At 45.6% G+C, this 21854-nt stretch overlaps 1 protein-coding gene across 2 annotated transcripts in view; it reads left to right on the forward strand.

The window, feature by feature from the left end:
* LOC142109338 (ephrin-A3-like) overlaps positions 1-21310 on the forward strand; it is a 50253-nt gene extending 28943 nt beyond the window's left edge. The window contains exons 2-5 of one of the 2 annotated variants that reach the window (XM_075193489.1): positions 13334-13623; positions 14806-14871; positions 15082-15159; positions 19474-21310. In XM_075193489.1, coding sequence (XP_075049590.1) covers positions 13334-13623; positions 14806-14871; positions 15082-15159; positions 19474-19595 — 556 coding nt within the window. In that variant the 3' untranslated portion in view covers positions 19596-21310. The remainder of the gene's footprint in view (positions 1-13333; positions 13624-14805; positions 14872-15081; positions 15160-19473) is intronic. The other variant, XM_075193490.1, reaches the window with a different exon arrangement.
* The last annotated feature ends 544 nt before the right edge of the window (positions 21311-21854 follow it).

The raw sequence follows: 21854 nt of genomic DNA on the forward strand, positions 1-21854 counted from the left end.
GAAGAGCGTGACTTTGGCTCTGTAGATGTTCTCTAGTTCGGTTCAAATGCTGTGCTTCAGACTCGATGCAATTTGGCAATATGTTGCCTCATCCAGCACCTCTGATAAGCCACATCTGGTATAATATATCCATTTCTCTTTTATTACTAGAGTCCCATGTTCTGCCGCTGCCATGTTGAAGTTCGTAGATAGCGATCGCGTAGTCCTCCTTTTGCGGTGGCAGCACGATCTCTCCTGACAAGCTTGTTTGAGGCGTTTGACATGTAATTGGGTCAGATTCCAAAAAGGACACGATAACCCCTGTGTGAGTGGTTGCGGTAATTATCCAATAAAAGAGATCACAACCTGTGCAGTATTATCTTACAGTTAAAAGTAAAAGTATTGTACACAGAGTTCTCTCGGCAAACAGTATAGACATACGAGCCCTCGCTTAGCTGGAGACGAGCCCACGGGACATCCCGAAAGACCAGCTGTCCTCTGTGTAAGCCACGTTTAAGAATGTATCCGTGAAATATACACTCATTTATTTAGCAAAACATTGAACTGGCTTTTAATTGAGGAGTCAAACAGAAGCATGGAGCCTCTCCGAGCAGGCTTGAAAGACAGGTTAATAATTAATTGAGCAGGACCGCAGGGTCACAGGCTCCAGCAATGATCAGACGCCTCTATTCAGTCTCACTCCCGATTAGGAAGCCCTGGGATTGTCTGCTTAGTAGATATGAAGGGATTGAAGCTCTTAATCAATGCTGGGCGCTCCCGGAAGGCTGCCCTTTACGGCATTAAGGAAATAAAAAGGGATTTAATTTTTAACAGGGCGAGAAATCCTCTTTCTATACGCTCTTTACTCAGAGGCTCATTAGTATGTGGAAAACCAGGAGACATGGCTCCTGTTAATTCACCACTAAACGAGAATCGTGGTGTGTAACGGAAACAATTCAATCCTACAGATTTCTGTAGAGGTTACGACTGCATGTGGGGTATCAAAGAGATGGGGAGAGATCTGTCTGAACGACGTCATGGGGTGGACAAACAAATCTGACAATAAAGCAGGAAGGAGCTGGGGGGCGCAGGTAAAGGCTCGGCGAGACGCATGAGGTGTATCCTTGACTTAGAAGAAGACTTTATGGCATTATTATGAGTATAAACTTATATATACAGAGCATTCAAACAAGCATGTAGGAACCATACAAATAAAAACTTCGAGTCTTAGATGGAAACTAGATTGAAACACAAGGTGTATAAGGCATGGAGGTCTGATGTGAGTGTGCGTTGTATGTTTTCTCTTAATCTAACCTGTTGATACAGAGCCGCACAAGTTTCTTGAAGATAACCAGGTTTCTCAAAGTTACCATCCCCAGTGTCCCGGGCTCTCGGGTTCCAATGCAATGCTGCTCACACCTGACCCGTGTTTACTGGCTCCAGGACTTCCTTGTTTATAATTCTAACCCCCCGGAGGTTTGAGCTGGTCACATCTGCTCCGTGCATCTCCTGAGGGAAGCTCTTGTTGTTCACAGGGCAGCAGTGTCTCCTGTGGGAGCAGAGACCTGACAACAAGTTGCCTAATCTGCTGCATGTTTGTCCCCCAGGGGGCCAAACCCATATTAATAAGACATTTCCCCTTTTTTTCTTTCCTCTTCCTCTGGCCTTTGAGAAATGGCAGAATATTACATCTGTCTTTGGGTTTGGTTTTGTCAAGCAATGTGATGAGCTATTTGGGCGTGCTGCCGATGGAGTGACGAGCAGCTGGTGATACCTTCTGATCAACAAGATGTCCTCTTATCAGTATGGGGAGTCGTTGGGGGGAGCTGGCTTAATAGCAATTAGCTGGGTCTAATGGTATCACACGTGAATTTGTTTAGCCAGAGACTTCTCTCCATATACACAGATGCAAGGCCTGAAATTGTGTCCTAATTCTCCATCTCTGATGGGTAAACCCAATCTTCCATCTACTGCGGGATGAGGGGTTTGTAAGAAGACATCTGAGAACCAGCTGTGTAATACTGGGACACTATATAAATGACATTATTGATATAAAGCACATTATATCTTGTGCTGTGTTTTTATTTGTGAATGATTTTACTTATGTGCTGTTCCGGCTACATGAATGGGATGAACGGACTCATTAGGATGGAGGGCTGGATGGGGAAGAGCGAAACTGAAGTCTTTCTGAAAAAGCCCTCGAGTTGGTCAGAATTGTGATTGATTGAATTAAGAGAGGTTTCTCTGATGACCCCGCTCCTCTCTGCTGAATACTGATGTGATGATTTAATTGGGAAGTTGGGAATAAACACCATTCCTTTGGGAATATTTCTGATCTGTGAGCCAGCAGAGGAAGCTTCCCCTTGTCTTCTGCTCACCCATTAATCACTAGAATCCAGTATCTTGTACTGGTTCACAACTAGCTAATTTATCATTAAAATCGGGGACATTGTGCATGGTCTGTGCAGCTGAGATCTCTGTACATGGAAGGTCATGTTTCTGATCTAGGCCAGGCTATGCGTTAAATCAGCGTAAGATAAAGCAAGCCTCGTATCTGGAGGACTGGCTGCCGCATCACTTGTCTTCAACTCTGAGTTTTCCTGCAGTGAATAACTGAATATATTTATCTCTGAGCTCGCTGACCTCTGATAGGATTGGCATAATGTGCAGTTTTCTGTTCTTTCTCTGGAGACCGTTTTGCTTAAATAAATGCACATCTGGCTGGTACGATGGCTGGCAGGGCTGCTGAGCTGTAAGGTGCTCAGGAAGGTTATGCTGCACGGTCGTCTGTGAGAATTTCCCAGGTGAAGTCTCCAACCTCCTGAGAGTTCAGGTCGGCAATAGATCCTGTCCTGTAAGGTTCTGTAGGCGCATCTCATCCTAATTGCTTATTAAATGAAGTGTACATTTGCACAGTAGAGGTAGCCATTTTGTGGACTAACCTAATATTTATGAGAATGTAGCCTATTTGTTCCCTATGGACTTTATTGAGGCATAAGGCACTTTTTGCTTTGTGCCTTAATGATGTCCCTCGTTCCAAGTAAATATATGATATGAATATTAACACTTTAGGCTGGATGGTGAGTGAAGGCTGCACACTGCCCACAGGCTGTATGGATAGCGGCTGCTTGGGATAAAAGGGTCGGCGATGTGATGGGCGCTTGGGGTAGATGACCTAGATGGGGATGAGACAAACTAGGGAGCTGCTCTGTCAGATGGATCTTGTTATGTCGTAAATCTCTCGTGTACCGTTTTGTAACTCGATACCGTGATGATACTGAATGTGTTATTGATCTGCTGGAAGGAATAAATTTGCATGTTTATATTTTGCCTGATCTCGCTTCTCTTGATGAATGGTCTGCACAGTATGAGGTTAATGGTGGATGTCGTCCTGGGTCGTATACTGGAGGGACAGCATCTTGCCCCATACGTGTGCATCCCCAACCCTGCTCTCAGTAGACAGTGGCTGTAAGACACGTGTGAGAGGCCTAATTCCATCGCTGCCATCGATCCAACACCAGACCTATGTGCTCATGAAGATATTTCTGCCTTTTTGAGACCTTATTTTGCTTTTCTAGTGGCAGAAGTTCTATCCAGATTTACGGCAATATCCACTACTCTTGTTTTTGAACATGCCAGACTTTCCTTTCCCTGGATTCATATCGGTTTGGGGAAAGAAAAAATAAAAAGGCAGCTGTAGAGTGATAATGTGAGGGCGTCGCAACGAGAGGGGAGAGCTTGACTGTGATAAAAATGGAAGCTCCCTCCTATCTTCCAGCTCCCTCTCCTGGGATGTAATCCCTTTGTCTCTCCCACCGATGCTTTGCTCGCTCACTTTGTGATTCCTCCCGGGAGGATTCTCCACGTCTGTCTTGAACACCTGACGGGGAGGCTCTCCGAGAGCTGTCTGACAGATCCGAGCGACTTGGCAATGATTTGTCTCCTAAAGTCGTGCCAACAGGGTAATGAGTTTGTGTTAAAGATGGCAGCCGCCTGCCGTGCTCTTTCCTGGGGTATAAGCCTGCTGTCAGTGCCAGGTTTCTTCTTTTGCTTCGCAAATATATTTTCATCCCAGCATTTTTTTTTCTTTCTTTGTATATCTAAAATCATGGGAAACTGCCCCGTGTAGGAGAAAGTCTTCTATGTTTCACCTCTCTCTTTCGCCTACTTTCAATTTACCATCCCGAACGTCCACACTGCTCCCCACTAATCGTCCATCTGTGCGTCATTGTGTGATATATATATATATATATATATATATATATATATGTATCTGAGAAGGGTTTTTGGTCTGCTCTTTACAAGCTTGTGATTCAGTGAAGGTCGAAGACTATTCGCCTTCACTAAATTCTGTTTATTAAGTCCAGAGCTGTCCACATAAATTATTAAATGTGTCATGAACATCAGTTACTGTCATATTTTCATGTCGGAGGCCAGATATTCTCCGGACCTTGAAAGTAAAATTATGCACCCGGCGTTGGTAGGATTTGTATGATATAGAGCGATATTTTATTCAGTAGGTTATTGCGATCATAGAGACCTGATGAAATACTCGCAGGAAGGATTTGCGTCCAATGGTCTTGTGCTGCTCAAAGCCAGGTGCAATGTAATAATAGAAAGAACAACCTTTAAAAGTGCAGAATCTGCTCCATCCGATGAAGAGTTTATTCCTGCTGTCCCCGGTGACTCCACCACAAAGTGAGAGGCTACTGAAGGTCATATAGGACAATGTGAATATACAGCAGTAGAGGAACCTTATTCATTAATATTTGCTCCAGACATCCCTTTCCTCTAAGTTTTGGGTCCAGAAGAGGTCCTACATGTATAATGTTTTAACGGACACTATCAACAAAATATCCACCTTACTTTTGTGATTTAACACCGAGCTAAGTTTTGCTTTCCTATGTATGCATATTTGTTTCAGCTAAACCATTGTAGATATTAGATTATGTTCTGTATAGATGTTTATTCCCCATACTGATTTTTACACCTGATAACTAATTGCGTCTGTCTTCGCTCTACCCAGGTTTTCAATCTCCTTTCAAGGGATGTTGTAAAATCACAAGGCTAAATCCACCACATTGATATGGCCAAACCTACACAGTTTACAGACTGGGCGTGTTGTATTGATGATAAAAAGTACATTGTTGAGTTCAGGCCATCTGGACAGTGGCCGGGCTGTCTGCTCTCTAATTTTGGTGGACTTGAGGACAAACATTGTTATATATTTTTGCTCACTGTGATGGTTTCTTATTTTTATTATTATAAATACCCACTTCTGTCACACCCGCGTCTCGTTGAATAGGAGCTTCCTCTTCCTCCGTCACTCTCTTGCCATCCACCCCTCTTTCTTGTTCTCTCTCTCTTGCTTTAGTCCATCTCTCTTTCTCCTGGCTTTTATCTGTATTGATATCTCTCTCCTGCCCTAATCACTCATCACCTCCCTTACACCTTACCCTGCTGTCTTTCTCCTACCTTACACCTTATCCTTCTCTCTTTCTCCTGCCTTACACCTTATCCTTCTGTCTCCTTCTCCTGCCTTACACCTTATCCTTCTGTCTCCTTCTCTTGCTTTACACCTTATCCTTCTGTCTCCTTCTCTTGCTTTACACCTTATCCTTCTGTCTCCTTCTCTTGCTTTACACCTTATCCTTCTGTCTCCTTCTCCTGCCTTACACCTTATCCTTCTGTCTCCTTCTCCTGCCTTACACCTTATCCTTCTGTCTCTTTCTCCTGCCTTACACCTTATCCTTCTGTCTCCTTCTCTTGCTTTACACCTTATCCTTCTGTCTCCTTCTCTTGCCTTACACCTTATCCTTCTGTCTCCTTCTCTTGCTTTACACCTTATCCTTCTGTCTCCTTCTCTTGCTTTACACCTTATCCTTCTGTCTCTTTCTCCTGCCTTACACCTTATCCTTCTGTCTCCTTCTCCTGCTTTACACCTTATCCTTCTGTCTCCTTCTCTTGCTTTACACCTTATCCTTCTGTCTCCTGCCTTACACCTTATCCTTCTGTCTCTTTCTCCTGCCTTACACCTTATCCTTCTGTCTCTTTCTCCTGCCTTACACCTTATCCTTCTGTCTCTTTCTCCTGCCTTACACCTTATCCTTCTGTCTCTTTCTCCTGCCTTACACCTTATCCTTCTGTCTCCTTCTCCTGCCTTACACCTTATCCTTCTGTCTCTTTCTCCTGCCTTACACCTTATCCTTCTGTCTCTTTCTCCTGCCTTACACCTTATCCTTCTGTCTCCTTCTCCTGCCTTACACCTTATCCTTCTGTCTCCTTCTCCTGCCTTACACCTTATCCTTCTGTCTCCTTCTCCTGCCTTACACCTTATCCTTCTGTCTCTTTTTTTTTTTTTTTTTCTCCTGCCTTACACATTATCCTTCTGTCTCTTTTTTTCTGCTCACCCCTTTCCTCTGTCAAACATGGCGCAGGTAACCAGCCACTCAGACTTATCAACTGCCCACTAATGTGGAGCCCCCAGATATTGGAAGTATAGTCTTCACTGATGGTCACTCTGGCTGTATCCTCCTCGCTGCCTACTAAAGATCCTGCTCACCCATTTTGCCCCTTCTTTACTGTTGCTACCCGCCTAACTTTGGTAAAACTGATGCCTCTTATAAATACTACAAGAAGCTTTCTGGGCACAATCGGTACTCCACTGTTGGTGTTTATGGACATTGCATTAACAATTAGGGTTACATCCAAACTGTATAAACCACACTGTGAATCTAGTACAATGCAGCTGGATGCTATAGCTACCATCGCTTATTACTTCTCGCCCTTCTCTCCTGCCGTACTTCTTACCGCTTACCTCCCAACACCCTCCTGGTACAGGTTCACCATATCATAGAGTAAGAAGTGACGAGCTTTGGTCCAGATGCTTTGATAGTAGGGCCAGCTATTTTCTGCTGGAGGTGAGGACGTGACACCAGCGGTTCAGGCTCCCTGAGGCATGAGACTAGAATGTCTCGGAGAATCTTCCCGCCAATAGAGTATCCCCTGATGTTTCTGGTCAGTGGACATTGCTGGCTAATATTACTATGGAAATTGTCACTTTTCTGCATGGCTTCTTCCAGTAGACGGATCACCATCTCTGTTCCCCCTTCTGCTTTCACAGGGACAATAGAAGCAAGAGAACAGATTGAGGCCACAGCCTGTCAGTTATACAATAAATAAAGCTTTCTAATGTTATATCTGTCTATTTCCAGCAGCAGAAATCACTGATGAGTTCTCTGCAGGGTGGAGAGAGAGGGGCGAGTGGAGGAAACTGTCTTTGCGCTTTTCTATTTTTGTCTCTGATTAGTTAACAGTAAACCCTAAACAGGATTGTATGTCTGTCCCGCAGGCTGTAGTGCACACAGATAAGACCCCTGCCGTAGTGTTCATTGCAGACCACTGTGTACCATGATATTGCTGAGTATCCAGCTTTCACCAGAACTGATTACATTGTGTCCACGCATCATATCCATGAAACGCTGCCGGAGCACAATTCATGCGGGGGTGGGTAATGCACTCGCCTGTAACCCTGTGGACTTTATTAGCATGTGTCCGATGACGGAACATGTAACGCACCTCGGCCATGATCTTAGAAATAAGTCGTCTGGCGGTGCATAACTTGCCGAGGCGCTTTCTTCAGGATACAATGGTCAGATTTATGTGCTAGAGAAGCTCATTCCTTACAATGTGGTCTGTGAGGCTCCATAATTATGAAGCTGATGTAATCTGTTCTTTTTTCCCCCCTCACGGGAATGCTTGCTGTAACTGAGCAGAAGAGCTGATCTTTTATTCCTAAGGTAGAGGTCTATAGTAATGCGGAGGTCTGCCTTGGTGGTCCTGGGCTCGCTCAGATGGAGCCGTGTTTGTGATGCTGATCACAGCCCTCTGCCTCCACAATACACGTGATGTGCCAATCGATAGCACCTGACAGTTGGACAATAGTTATTTTCTGTACAATGGATTCCCCTCATCTGCAGGAGCCTGTTACACGCTGTTCTACAAGACGGAACCATTAGTATGTACCAGGCCGAGGCCTCCAAAGATTCCTCACTGTCGGCCCGTGACCTGCTCGTGGTGGTACGTCACTACCCGGAGGGAAGGTGGGGTATATGAGGAGGGCACTCTGGGGTCCCTCAGTCACCGTTTCAGCTACAAACCCAATGCATGGCTGGTATCCTGGTCCACATGATCTAGGCATTGTCGTTCACACTGCCTGTGGTGTCTCTAATGTTCAGAAGATGGGACCTCTGTTGAATGCGTCTCTGTTGTGGGCCGAACATGGGTTTTATGACCTCAGACCAACATTGATTCTGGTTCTCTTCAGACGACTTTAGGCTTGTGCAGTTCTGTAGCGTATAAACAAAAGTAAAATGTGCTGTTATTAGTCTGTCACCCGGCCTTGGGAAGGTCAGATGAACCACCCCTACGGATGTGTTTTCTACGTTCTGTGTTTATGATAATTGGTGTTGTCTGGGTGAGGGCTTTCTCTATCCATCCGTCCATTAGACACGTGGCCGCAGCTGTAGGCGGACCACGCTGTCTCTCAGACGTCAGGGGGTCAGCAGTGTTGGGACCATTTCAGCTGATGCTCCCGTCCTGAACGATTCCTCAGCGCGTCATTCAGGCTCACAGCTGCCTGGCTGATGTATCGTCCGTCTAATGCTCTCTCAATTATTTATGGGCCAGTTCAGTGTTTGCTGGAGCGCAGGAGATCTGCGGTATTGTGTGTAGTGGATTGTCTTATCTAGGACACAGACACCCAGTCTTCCATAAGTCACCCCTGCATATATACCCCAACCTGTACTACATCCTGTGACCCCGGGGTACTTCCACCAGCCTAGGGTTCCACATTGAGCATTAGATTTGGTAGTGTGTATAGAGTGCCGGGGAGATGTGAGAGTGCAATGGTTTATCATATATATAATAGTGTTATATCCTAGTGATGTGAGTCTCGCACCTTCATCACACTATAAATCCTCATTGTCACTATACTTATAAGTGTCTTCTCCTTGGACTATATTCACCTAGGCCCCCCCTTCTATACCTCACTGTACCTCCTCTCTATCTCACCGGTCTCCATACTCTTCCCTTTCTGTAGATACCTATGATGTCCTTCTCTTTATTTCCTTATTGTTCTCCCTTCTCTCTTCCTGCCTCATGTAAAGCCTTCCATTTCCTCTGCCATGTGCAGCTTTGTGTGCCTGCCGGCTGAAATTAGTCCCACTGAAAAGCCTGCGTCTCCGGGAGGAGGCTGCGGAGATGGCAGACGGGCTGGTGGGAGGGCGACGTGGAGCAATCTCAGTGGATTTGGTCTCTGGGAAGGAAGGCAAAACCTCTCTGACAAATGGGGACCAGGGCTGTGTGTGTGTGAAGCATCGCTACAGTTCTGTGGGAAATACAATTACCTCCTGCCTGAACTTTGACGGTCCCAGTTTAGATAGTAAGCCTTTCTGCCCACACCGTCTTATTTCCTTTAAATCTTGTGTGGAAAAAAAAATGCATATTTAATACTGCATGTGCTTGTCATATAACCTGATGCCCTGAATCACACTTTAGATGTTAGCATGGCCATGTCGGTCCTGGGCGACGTCGTAACTGGTCGTACAAACGCCTCTCATCGCACCCCCTGGCTTCCCTATATCACTGATGAAGTGGTGTGACCAGATTTTCTCTGGGGTGGCTAGTCTCACCATACTGCTCACCCCACTCCCGTGTAAGCCCCCACCCCAGCGCCTTTTCTCATCTGTCCCAGATATGTCACGCCGATAGCCTAGGGCCTGCTGTCCGCGCCTGGTTCCTTGTTATTCTCGCTGTCGTCACGGTGATTGTTGCTGCCGGGAGCGGAGCAGACCTTCTGTTCTCCGCTCTCTTGGCTTCTCATGTAGGACAGATGCTGAGTTTGGGGAGAAGGATTTCTCTGCCTGTAGAACTCTCATTTGCATAGAATCTGATGGGACTCCAGATGATCACGACTAGGCCCCGTCAATCAATCTTCTCCATCAACCCTCAGCCAAATGTTAACCATAAGCAGCATTAAGCTTTGTTCCTGAACACCGTACCACCTCTGCTCAGTAGCTATCCCCAGAATCTACTACTACCGTTAACTATTTTCCTAATAAGCCCGTCTACTAAATAGCTACTTCTGCTGAGGAATTTCTTGGGCATATATGGAAAATCCGATCCAGCTGTGATTCTCTGCAGAGATGAAGCTGGACTAGATATTTGCATACCAGGAGAGGATGGTGGTCTAGGGCTGGGGATGGTGGCAATGTGCAAGGGTGTGTGACTGGCATGGAGGAGGGAGTATTGTGCAGTATTATTTAGTTAGTGGTGAAGGCAGGAGACGTAGAATATTACACAGTGAGCTAAGGCTGCACTGAATTGGGCGGGGGTGGGGGGTGTGTGTATCTATCGGCGGTTGGGAAGAAGTTTACAAAAGTGAGACTGGTAGGTTTGTGGCATAGAGATGATAGTGCACAATAATAGGGGTAGTAGTGCCTACAATTAGAGATGCTCTTTGGAAGTGGGGGTGTTTGGGTACGTGAATTGATGGCAGTGCCTTGGGGGGGGGGACATTGCTGATGTGAGAGATGCATAGATACATGAAATGATGGAGGAGACGTGGGGGGGGGGGGTAGATGTTGCTGAGATGAGAGGTACAGATACATGAAGTGGTGGGTGTTGGGCAGGGCAAGCACAGTACACAGATACATGAAGTGGTGGGTGTTGGGCAGGGCAAGCACAGTACACAGATACATGAAGTGGTGGGTGGTGGGTAGTGGGTGTTGGGCACGGCAGCACAGTACACAGGTACATGAAGTGGTGGGTGTTGGGCAGGGCAAGCACAGTACACAGATACATGAAGTGGTGGGTGTTGGGCAGGGCAAGCACAGTACACAGATACATGAAGTGGTGGGTGTGGGTGTTGGGCACGGCAGCACAGTACACAGGTACATGAAGTGGTGGGTGTTGGGCACGGCAGCACAGTACACAGGTCGGTGAAGCTGATAGACTGGTTACTTTGCTGATCCAGTAGATGTGACAGCTGGGAGCAGAGGATGAAGTGTGCGGCATCCAGTTCTCTCTGGTGTACTCGACTCATCCGTGTAAGTGACTGGGGCTGGCTGAAGTAGCTGTCTGCTTGTGTGGGGGTGCAGAGAGCTGCCTCTTAATTAGTATAAATGGGACCCACTTGCTAAAAATATCTAGTGGCTGGGAGCAGAGCGCCTCTGACAGCTGTATTTTTATAATGTCGCTTGCCGGCTAAAGAGATTCCTCTAGGCAAAGTCTACATTAATCCTGACAAACTGCCTCTCTATTAGCTGTCTCTTGTCTCTGTCTGGAACATGTCAATAGGGCATGTCTCTACCCCTGCAGCGCCAGTGCGGCTCTTTCCATTCACAAAGGCGCCAATCTCTGCCATATTAAACATTCCCTTCTAAAACCAACATGGCCAGGACTGCGCTGTATGATAGGTCATATATAACCGCGGCGTTCCTTACCCAACGCCCGGCTTCTACATCTGCCCTTTGCTTTCATTAATGCTGGTACTTGGCGGGATTATTGTGCCAACATGACATTGCTGCTTCTGATGGGGGTACCGATCTAACCGCGGGGCTGTGCGGGCGAGACACTGTTATGTTGTAGACTCTGCACCAAATGCAGAAATGAGCCCCTGCGTTGGCGGGATACAATGTTCTGAATTGAAGAGGTGGGAGCTGCGTATTTCGGGAGGCAGGTGCAGTCGGGAGTCTTTTTGAATGCTCGGCATGGCCTATACATCCCGTGTTTCTGCCACATTTATACAATATGGCATGTTGGTGAAATCCATTCTTCTTGAGTATGTTTTGGGGTCTTCTCTCCGCTATCCCAGCTGTTTGGCAGTGCGCACACTAAATGACTCCTTATAACAGGTCAGGCCCAGCCTGTGTCTGCACTGGAGCGATCCTGACCTCTGGCAACGGCTACGCTGCATCTGTGCCTGCGGCGGGTCTGGCCCTGTGATTGCAATGCCTGGAGGGAAGAGTTATAGCCGGAGAGGGCAAGGTTGGACATTACAGATCTGTGCCTCCTGCTTTCCATATGCCATCACGTATGTCTTGTCCTTCACAAGGACAACACTAATTATCCTGCTGACCAGAGAAGGAAGGACAGTGCACTATATTAATACAGACCCAGGTACACGCCTCTCCGGAGGGGACAGTGCGGTGTTTATACGGTCTCTGCATGTGTCCAGCACTATATAAACCTCACAGGTCTTTTCTTCATGTGTCCAGCACTATATATACCTCACAGGTCTCCTCTTCATGTGTCCAGCGCTATATAAACCTCACAGGTCTCCTCTTCATGTGTCCAGCGCTATATAAACCTCACAGGTCTCTTCATGTGTCCTGCGCTATATAAACCTCACAGGTCTCCTCTTCATGTGTCCTGTGCTATATAAATCTCACAGGTCTCTTCATGTGTCCAGCACTATATAAACCTCACAGGTCTCCTCTTCATGTGTCCTGTGCTATATAAACCTCACAGGTCTCCTCTTCATGTGTCCTGTGCTATATAAACCGCACAGGTCTCTTCATGTGTCCAGCACTATATATACCTCACAGGTCTATGATTCATGTACCCTGCGCTATATAAATCTCACAGGTCTCCTCTTCATGTGTCCTGTGCTATATAAACCTCACAGGTCTCCTCTTCATGTGTCCTGTGCTATATAAACCTCACAGGTCTCTTCTTCATGTGTCCAGCGCTTTATAAACCTCACAGGTCTCTTCTTCATGTGTCCAGCACTCTATAAACCTCACAGGTCTCTTCTTTATGTGTCCAGCACTATATAAACCTCACAGGTCTCTTCTTCATGTGTCCAGCACTCTATAAACCTCACAGGTCTCCTTTTCATGTGTCCTGTGCTATATAAACCTCACAGGTGTCTTTCCTTTTGTTTTAATTGAATCTGTTACCTTTGATTAGTTTATCCCTTGGATGTCCTGGCACAGTATGGGTGTGTGTTACTGGGAGGACGTGAACGTTACTAAGTGCTTTTGGCCAGCTCGATATTTCCTAATTAATTCTTAGCCTCGAGAGCAGAGATTAGAGAAAAAACCCAAATTACAGATCAGCCGTGCGTGCAACGTATTGACTGACGCATGTGACCAGGCTTAGCCAATCCCAGGCTTTCCATCAGACTCCATGGAAAGCCAGGCTGAGCTTGTGGTGTTCTAGTTTATAATGTGGGACTATCGGGGATCCTGAATGTTGTTGTTGGTGAACGTTGGCCGTACTGCGTGGAGCCGCTGGAGCGGATGCGCTTAGTGTGGCCCTGTACTGATGTCTCTTCTCTGTCTGTTTTCAGCTTGCGGCGCGATGGTTACACGGTACAAGTGAATGTCAACGATTACCTAGACATCTACTGTCCCCACTACAACGAGACGATGGCGGAGCACAGGATGGAGCAATACATTCTGTACATGGTGAATTACGAGGGATACCGAACCTGCGACATCAGACAGGGCTTCAAACGCTGGGAGTGTAACCGGCCGCACTCGCCTCACAGCCCCATCAAATTCTCAGAGAAATTCCAGCGCTACAGCGCCTTCTCCCTGGGGTACGAGTTCCACGCTGGGCAAGAGTACTACTACATCTGTAAGTACGGCACCAGCCACTCTGCTTTCTTACCTTCTGCTACTTTCATGATGTTACTAGCACCGTCATAGAATATTTGTATGCCGTTATCCCTCAGTAATTCACATTAGACAAATCTGAGGAGTCCCTTTAGTTAATGTTGCCATTCTGCTCAACAGCTCCCCCCAGTGTCAAATATACAAATTGGCTGCATTATCCATTATTTGCATTAACAAATGACTTGCATGACCAAGTAATATGTACAATGCATGTCTCATTTTCAGATAGGTAATTTACACTGTTCAATGTTACCCTGACATACCTCTGGTACAACGTATAATGTCATTTCCTTCAGTTACAGACAGCTATGTCCTAATATCTTGTACAGGTTAAAGTTGAGATTACAGTTATTTAAGCTGCTGTTAGTGAAGCCGCTCCCTCTTAACATGGCAGCCTGCTGCAGTGGAGAGAAATCACCACTAATTTCCTTCCATAAATATGTATATAAATGTGCAAAAGAAACAGAATAGGTGTTATATTTGGGCAGCACGGTGGCTAAGTGGTTAGCACTTCTGCTTTACAGCACTGGTGTCAGGAGTTCAATTCCCGACCATGGCCTTATCTGTGTGGAGTTTGTATGTTCTCCCCGTGTTTGCGTGGGTTTCCTCCGGGTGCTCCGGTTTCCTCCCACACTCCAAAAACATACTAGTAGGTTAATTGGCTGTTATCAAAATTGACCCTAGTCTCTGTGTGTATGTTAGGGAATTTAGACTGTAAGCCCCCAATGGAGCAGGGACTGAAGTGAGTGAGTTCTCTGTACAGCGCTGCGGAATCAGTGGCGCTATATAAATAAATGGTGATGATGATGATATTTCAAAGTAAACCCTTTGACTCTAGTCAGATACACTGACCTAGAGGGTATCTAGCCTTTCCTCTTCTGCAGTTTTCAGCTCCTCACAGGGTGAACGCTGCTGCTGCGTCCTCTTCCCGGCATCCATGGATTGAACAGTGTGGCAAAAAGCTTTGCACCTTGCCCAGTTCAAACCTAATGATGCCCAATTTGTGACCCGTGATTGGGTTAGGCCGTATCTGGAGGATGCGGTGCAGCTGGCCCAGCGGAGATCTGCAAAACTGCCGGAGAATACGGAGCAGCTTAACGTAAATCCCAGATTTCTGCCCTGACTGTCGTCTTGTTTGTTTCAGCCACTCCGTCCCACAACCACCGGCACTCCTGCCTCAAGATGAAAGTGTTTGTCTGCTGTGCGACCAGTGAGTATTGCTGGGTATCTAGTGTCTGTAAAACAGGGGGCCTTAAACTAGGGTGTTTATCACTCATACGGGGTAATTCCAGTGTTTAATACGGAAGATAGGAGGAGGGGGATGGATCAGGATTTCAGAAGCCTATGGGGGTAATTCCTTGTGTTTGGTGTTGTTAGATAGATATTCGGCAGTAGTAACAATGCTTTTTCTTCTGCGCAGCAGCTCATTCAGGGGAGAAACAGTCTCCTACGCTGCCCCAGTTCACGATAGAACCTGAGGTGAAGATCGAGGATCTAGGTAAGTGAACATTTGTGTTGATCTGGCTCCCTCTGCAGGACAATCGGGGAATAGGCATTTCCCTGAAAACTATCTTCATTTACAAATTTTTCTTGTTTTTATTTGATGCTGTAAAAGTATTAATTGAAACGTGAATTTTTGCATTAAGAGGAAATTTCCAGTTTAGTAACACGTATTGTTTTCGGCCTGTGACATTTAGCCGTTTGCTAATTTCTATAGAAAGTTTCCTTTTCCTTAAATGTTAATAGCAAGGCCCATACCGCCACCTACAGGCAACACAGTGAAATGAAAGGTGTACAGTTTTGGAGGTACTTAGGAGCTAACTGCACTCATTGGGAAGAGGTATTTCATGCAGTAACGTTATGCACTTTAATGAGAGGGGGAATTAGTTTTCTAGTGGGTATACATACCAGAAACGTTGTGTCGCAGTTATGATTCTGACATCAGCAGTCTTCAGGTACAGAACGCTTCTTCAGTAGGAGGATCAGGAAGTAGATTACTTACCAGGGCAGATGATACATAGAACTCTGAATATAACATTTTCACTGCAAGTTAGCTTGTTATAATGGCATCTCTCTCATACAGGCCTGGATTTGTCGCTGTAAATGGACATGAAACATGTCTGTGTTGCGTAAATTCTACAGTGTTGTGTTCAGGAAACTTTTATTTCCGTTGCCAGTCAAGGAGTTGAAGGACTTTAGTCAGTTGTGCAGCTTCTCTGTTCTCGATGATTGCAGCCAAATCGAGGGGGGGTGGTAGTCGGTGCTGCGTCAGTCAGGTTTGGTAGTGTGTTACCAAGACGTGGGCTCTTCTGAAAAGAAGTGAAAAAATTGCTGGTATGTGGGATCTAATTCTCCTTCCTCTACAATAGGGTCAGAACCGCACCCACACTTGGAGCTTGTTGGAGTCGGCAGTCTTCCAACACCTCCTCTATTTCCCCTCTTATCACGTTTAATGTGGCTTCCCCGGTTGACTTGGAACTGTCATTTTGTTGGGGTCTAAGAGAACCGACTGCTCCCAAGGATAAAAATGTTTCTGGACCTTCAATTGCCCCGATCTCCTTAAGTGAAGGAAGAGTTTCTATACAATAAACCAGTAGTCTCTTTTGGCTTCTCATCCTTCCTCCATATGTTGGACTTATAAGGCTCAAAGGAATTTTGTGATTAGAAGTCCCTGTCTGACTTTTTGTGTTGGGTACACTCTCTAGCCGTGTGTATCTAACGGAACTCTTAAGTGGGAAGGGCCCTACGGCCACATTCTGTGCCTAGTCTCTCCGATGTCTATCCCTGAAACGGGGGCTGCAGCTTTGTGTAAGAGGTTGTTTATTTATAAAAGCAGGTGTTCGGGGGGGAAGGTTATTATAACACGTTCTAACCACAATTACAGAATCAGATTGGATGTAACTCATCGCTGTAAGCTGCTGTTTACTCCAATTCATCGTAAATGTCTCTAACGGTTACATTGTGCCGATGTTTACTAAGTAAGTTAGTGAACGGACAGTTTCTGGAGTATGTTATAAGCCCCTTGTTGAAATGGGCAGTGTTAGCGCCCCATCACACCACAGGGGGTAAAGTGATTAGGCTTCGGCAGGACAATTTCATGGGTCACTTGGTAGAAGTTACAACTATGAAAGCTGCTTTGTTGGATCTGGAGTAAAAAGCTTTGTATTGTTGGGATCAGAAGAACCTGGGACTAGCGCTCGGTGTTTAGTCTCCTCTTTGATTTAATCTCCAGGAAAGAAGCGAATGTTGGTTTGACAAAAACACTTAACTTCAAGAAGGCAAATTCCCCCCTGCCGAGGTCATTAGCTCGGCTCGTAGACCAAGAAAGGGCAACAAAACATAACTGGAAGTCTTTACCAGAAATACATTTACCAGTTTAATTCCTGTGATGAACAAGTAGAGAAGAATGAAATGAAAATGAATGTTGTTCCCACTAAGCATAGATGAAAATAGGGACAAACTGCCAGGACTCGAACTACGTCAAATCCAATAAGAGTTACAGTATAGTAAAGCTGATTGGTTAGAGTAGAAGATGGAAGTGGATGAGTTGGGCGATCGGGCAGAAACATAGCGGATGAGGTTGTAATGTAGGCGACTCCTTTGGGGAATAAACATATTTAACAACAGCCAGGATGGCCATGTGACGGACAATGAGCTTAGGTATAGTTGTAGATTGTAGCTTCTCCAGAGCCAGGAGACTGTACGTCTCTCTCTTTTATACGCAATACAGTCTCCCCTTTATAAGGCCCTAGCCCAGTGTTGGCTAACCTGTGACACTCCAGGTGTTGTGAAGCTACGAGCTTGTTTTGCCAATATACAGCAGCTTATTGCTGGAAGGGTATGCTGGGACTTGTAGTTTCACAATACCTGGAGTGTCACAGGTTAGCCAGTCCTTCCCTAGATCAGTCTGGGAGACTGGATGTGGAATGAACGATCTACGACTAGATCAGTCTGGGAGACTGGATGGAGAATGAATGGTCTACGACAGGCCTGTCCAACCTGCGGCCCTCCAGATGTTGTGAAACTACAAGTCCCAGCATTCCTTTCCAGCTATCAACTGGTTGTCTACCTGCTAAGCATGCTGGGGCTTGTAGTTTCACAACACCTGGAGGGCCACAGGTTGGACAGGCCTGATCTACGACTAGATCAATGTGGGAGACTGGATGGGGAATGAATGAGATATGACTAGATCAGTGTGGGAGACTGGATGGGGAATGAATGAGATATGACTAGATCAGTGTGGGAGACTGGATGGGGAATGAATGATCTACAACTAGATCAGTGTGGGAGACTGGATGTGGAATGAATGATCTAAAACTAGATCAGTGTGGGAGACTGGATGGAGAATGAATGATCTACGACTAGATCAATGCGGGAGACTGGATGGGGAATGAATGAGATATGACTAGATCAGTCTGGGAGACTGGATGGGGAATGAATGATCTACGACTAGATCAGTCTGGGAGACTGGATGGGGAATGAATGATCTAAAACTAGATCAGTGTGGGAGACTGGATGTGGAATGAATAATCTACGACTAGATCAGTCTGGGAGACTGGATGGAGAATGAATGATCTACGACTAGATCAGTGTGGGAGACTGGATGTGGAATGAACGATCTACGACTAGATCAGTGTGGGAGACTGAATGTGGAATGAATGGTCTACGACAGGCCTGTCCAACCTGCGGCCCTCCAGATGTTGTGAAACTACAAGTCCCAGCATTCCTTTCCAGTTATCAACTGGTTGTCTACCTGCTAAGCATGCTGGGGCTTGTAGTTTCACAACACCTGGAGGGCCGCAGGTTGGACAGGCCTGATCTACGACTAGATCAGTTTGGGAGACTGGATGGGGAATGAATGATCTACAACTAGATCAATGTGGGAGACTGGATGGGGAATGACTGAGATATGCCTAGATCAGTGTGGGAGACTGGATGGGGAATGAATGATCTACAACTAGATCAGTGTGGGAGACTGGATGGGGAATGAATGATCTACAACTAGATCAATGTGGGAGACTGGATGGGGAATGAATGATCTACAACTAGATCAGTGTGGGAGACTGCATGTGGAATGACTGAGATATGACTAGATATTTGCCTACACTGCACTAGTCTCCTTGACTTTTGTTCCATTTTGGATGGATGATCTGGAGAGAGTGCAGAGATGAATACAGGGATACGGGGTATAGAATATCTGGGTTATACGAGAAGAACCACTCCACTAGAGAGAAGTCAACGGAAGGATATAATCCATCTATGAACAGTCCGTAGAAGGTTCTCACCCAGAAAATGAGGTAACCCCCCCCCCCTTGCAGCTGGAAGAACAGAGGGTTCATCTCCAGCTATCAAAAGGGTTCTTTACAGTAAGAGCAGTGAATTGATGGAAATAATGACACAAGTATCAGATTCAAGGAAGGCTTGGACATCTTGTAACAAAATAACATACAATATTACTTGCATTAATCTCCCATGATATTCTCATATTCTGGCTCAACTCAGGCTTTTGAGAATGAACAATATAACTTGCTCTGTATATGTATATAATTCTATCTAACTCTCTAAGAGGACAATATATAATAAAGCATTTTTAGTGTATTAAAATGTAACTTGAAAGCATTTATACTTCAGTAAAAATTAGCCTTAAATGCCAGGTTTAGTCTATGAATCTCCTGTCTCCCCCTTCATGAAAGCACAACGCTATTGCATGTATAGGAATTAGCAGATGTTCCTCTGAGATTATCACTTACACCACAAGAGGGCGCTCAGTTCATACGTCAGACTTTAACACCATCTCTCTCTATCCTTTCAGGTAACTTTAACCCAGAAATCCCCAAGTTGGAGAAGAGCATCAGTGGGACGAGTCCGAAGCGGGAACACTTACATTTGACTGTGGCCGTGTGTCTCCTTATAATGACACTCTTGGCGTCTTAGTTTTCCTATGGCTGGAAGCCTTGTAACTGGACTACAAACTCCACAGTAAGAACTCGGTACGGAGCAGGATCCATCACCGCTTGATGAGGACGACCTCCTGTCCTCCGTGTTTTCTACCTGTGGCACTAGAACACTACAAGACACCAGTGGACACTGTCCAGCGATTTCATCAAGGTGGGGGCAGCGGTGACCTCCTGCCACGTTGGCCCAGGAGATGGACTTCTCAGTTACAGCCCCATATGTAGACGTGGCAGCCATAACTGGGCTGTTTGGTTATTTTATTTTTTTCTTGAGTGCCTACGCCCTCTTTGGGGTGTCAACAGCCCATCTTGTTAGTCGGCCTTACTGTTCCCCCTACATTCCTCACTTGCCTGGACACGTTCTCAGCTCCCTGTGATACATTGTCCCCTTTTCGTATCTCATTACCGTCTGATCTCTCGCTCGGTGGACTGCAAGACCTCATGGATTTAATGGGCCCAAGTGCGTTTTTAGCACAGTAGCAAAACCCCTTTCCATACCAAATGTGCAGCTGTAACCCCCTCTTCCCACCCCCAGTAATCTTATCCACTCTTCTGGTGCCAATCGTGTACTAACCGAATATATTGTAACACCCAACTGACCCAGTGCCATGGATAGTAGGACTGCATCCAAGTGTCTGCGGCCAGAGCCCAGGACTGAGTTACGTTGTCTATGGACTCCGGGATGCACCGTATCCCTCAGTGCTGCCATCGTGAGGAATGGATGGCCTCACACTCACACTACAACTATAATCATCCGCAGTTTAGGGAGACCCCTTAGGGGCAGCATGGAGGGGACACGTGTAACACGCAGACACACATGACAGTACTGTTAATGTGAACCTAATTAAATGACAACACTAAGTTACAATTTAGTTATAAGTTGCACTACAATAAATTACCACTGTTCTACATGTCCCTAAATCGGTCACATAATCCTGGTCATATAATGGGCGGTATTCCGTAAAGTGGGATAAAAAAAGGTGTTTATTAAGGATACTACAACTAACAAGAAAAAACAATGACTGTAAACAAAAATGTCACACGTCTGATTTTGAGAGAAAATAACGAGAGAAGTGAAGATGATTTGGGGGTTGTCTACAATATGGGCTGTAAACATGGAGAGACGATTGGTGCAAGTTTACCCTGCTTTACAGACCAGAAACGGTCCCTGGTTTGCCTTGTTCCCTGTGCGAAGCAAGAGCCACAGGGATGGACAATGGTAGGATGTCCCCCAGGTACAACATGATTATTAATGCAATATTTTAGATGTCCTTCGGCCAGGAGTGACCCAAACACCAACAACATCTTGTGCAACATTGAAGAACTCTATTCATCACCTAAACCTTGTCAGGAGAGTGTGGAGGCGTAGTTGGGCCGAGCGCGGACCTCCGGACAGTGCTGGCTTTCTCCCTGGTGGACAGGACGGTGTTTGTATATAGACATATCTATCGCTATCTGTATACGGTCCTTCTATCAACGTATACATAGCAGGTGTACAATTGTCCCTTCCGACCGAGCTGTAAATAGATTAATGTGGTTCCTTCGTTGTCTTCTATGAAGGCAAATTTCCACCTATGCAATGCACAGACACTTTTCAGAGAATAAATATCAGACTGATCTTTTTAATGAACTGCTTTGGCTGTGATTTTCATAAAATGCTGTTAATCTATAAAATAAATAAAACCACAAAAATCAGACGTGGATTCTTAGTTTGGAGACCGTATTCGTAAGGTAGGGAAATTCCTTTGCTTCATCTGTAATGGAAGGAGAACACTTCCATATAAACAGTGGTACATTTAGTGCACGTTGTTTTCTGAAGGTAGCCACAAGCGTGTGCGGACGTCTGAAAGAGCTGATCATATCATGTTTGTGAACGAGGCTCTTACAGAGCAAATGAAGGTTGCTGCTAATGCAAGAGAAAAATGCAAAATGGTAAAGCATAGCATGTCAGTAATCCTTAATGTAACCCTGGCTGAATCCAACAACGTGTATGAGGCATTTGTTACCTAGGTTACTGCAAGCTTATCACTCAGACTTTTCCACTACCCTAAAATAATGCAGAGAAGCGAGTCCATGTTGACGATCACAAAACATGCTGGACTAGTTTAGGGGTGTATAAAGCATGTCCGTTATATGCCGCACATTAGATGTGTAATAACCAATGACCGGGTATTATCAGATACGTGTGACAACGAGGGAAAGTAATGCACAACAGACTAACAAAACACCATCAAGTGAA

Source organism: Mixophyes fleayi, chromosome 12 (genome assembly GCF_038048845.1).
Source record: "Mixophyes fleayi isolate aMixFle1 chromosome 12, aMixFle1.hap1, whole genome shotgun sequence".
NCBI lineage: Eukaryota > Metazoa > Chordata > Amphibia > Anura > Limnodynastidae > Mixophyes > Mixophyes fleayi.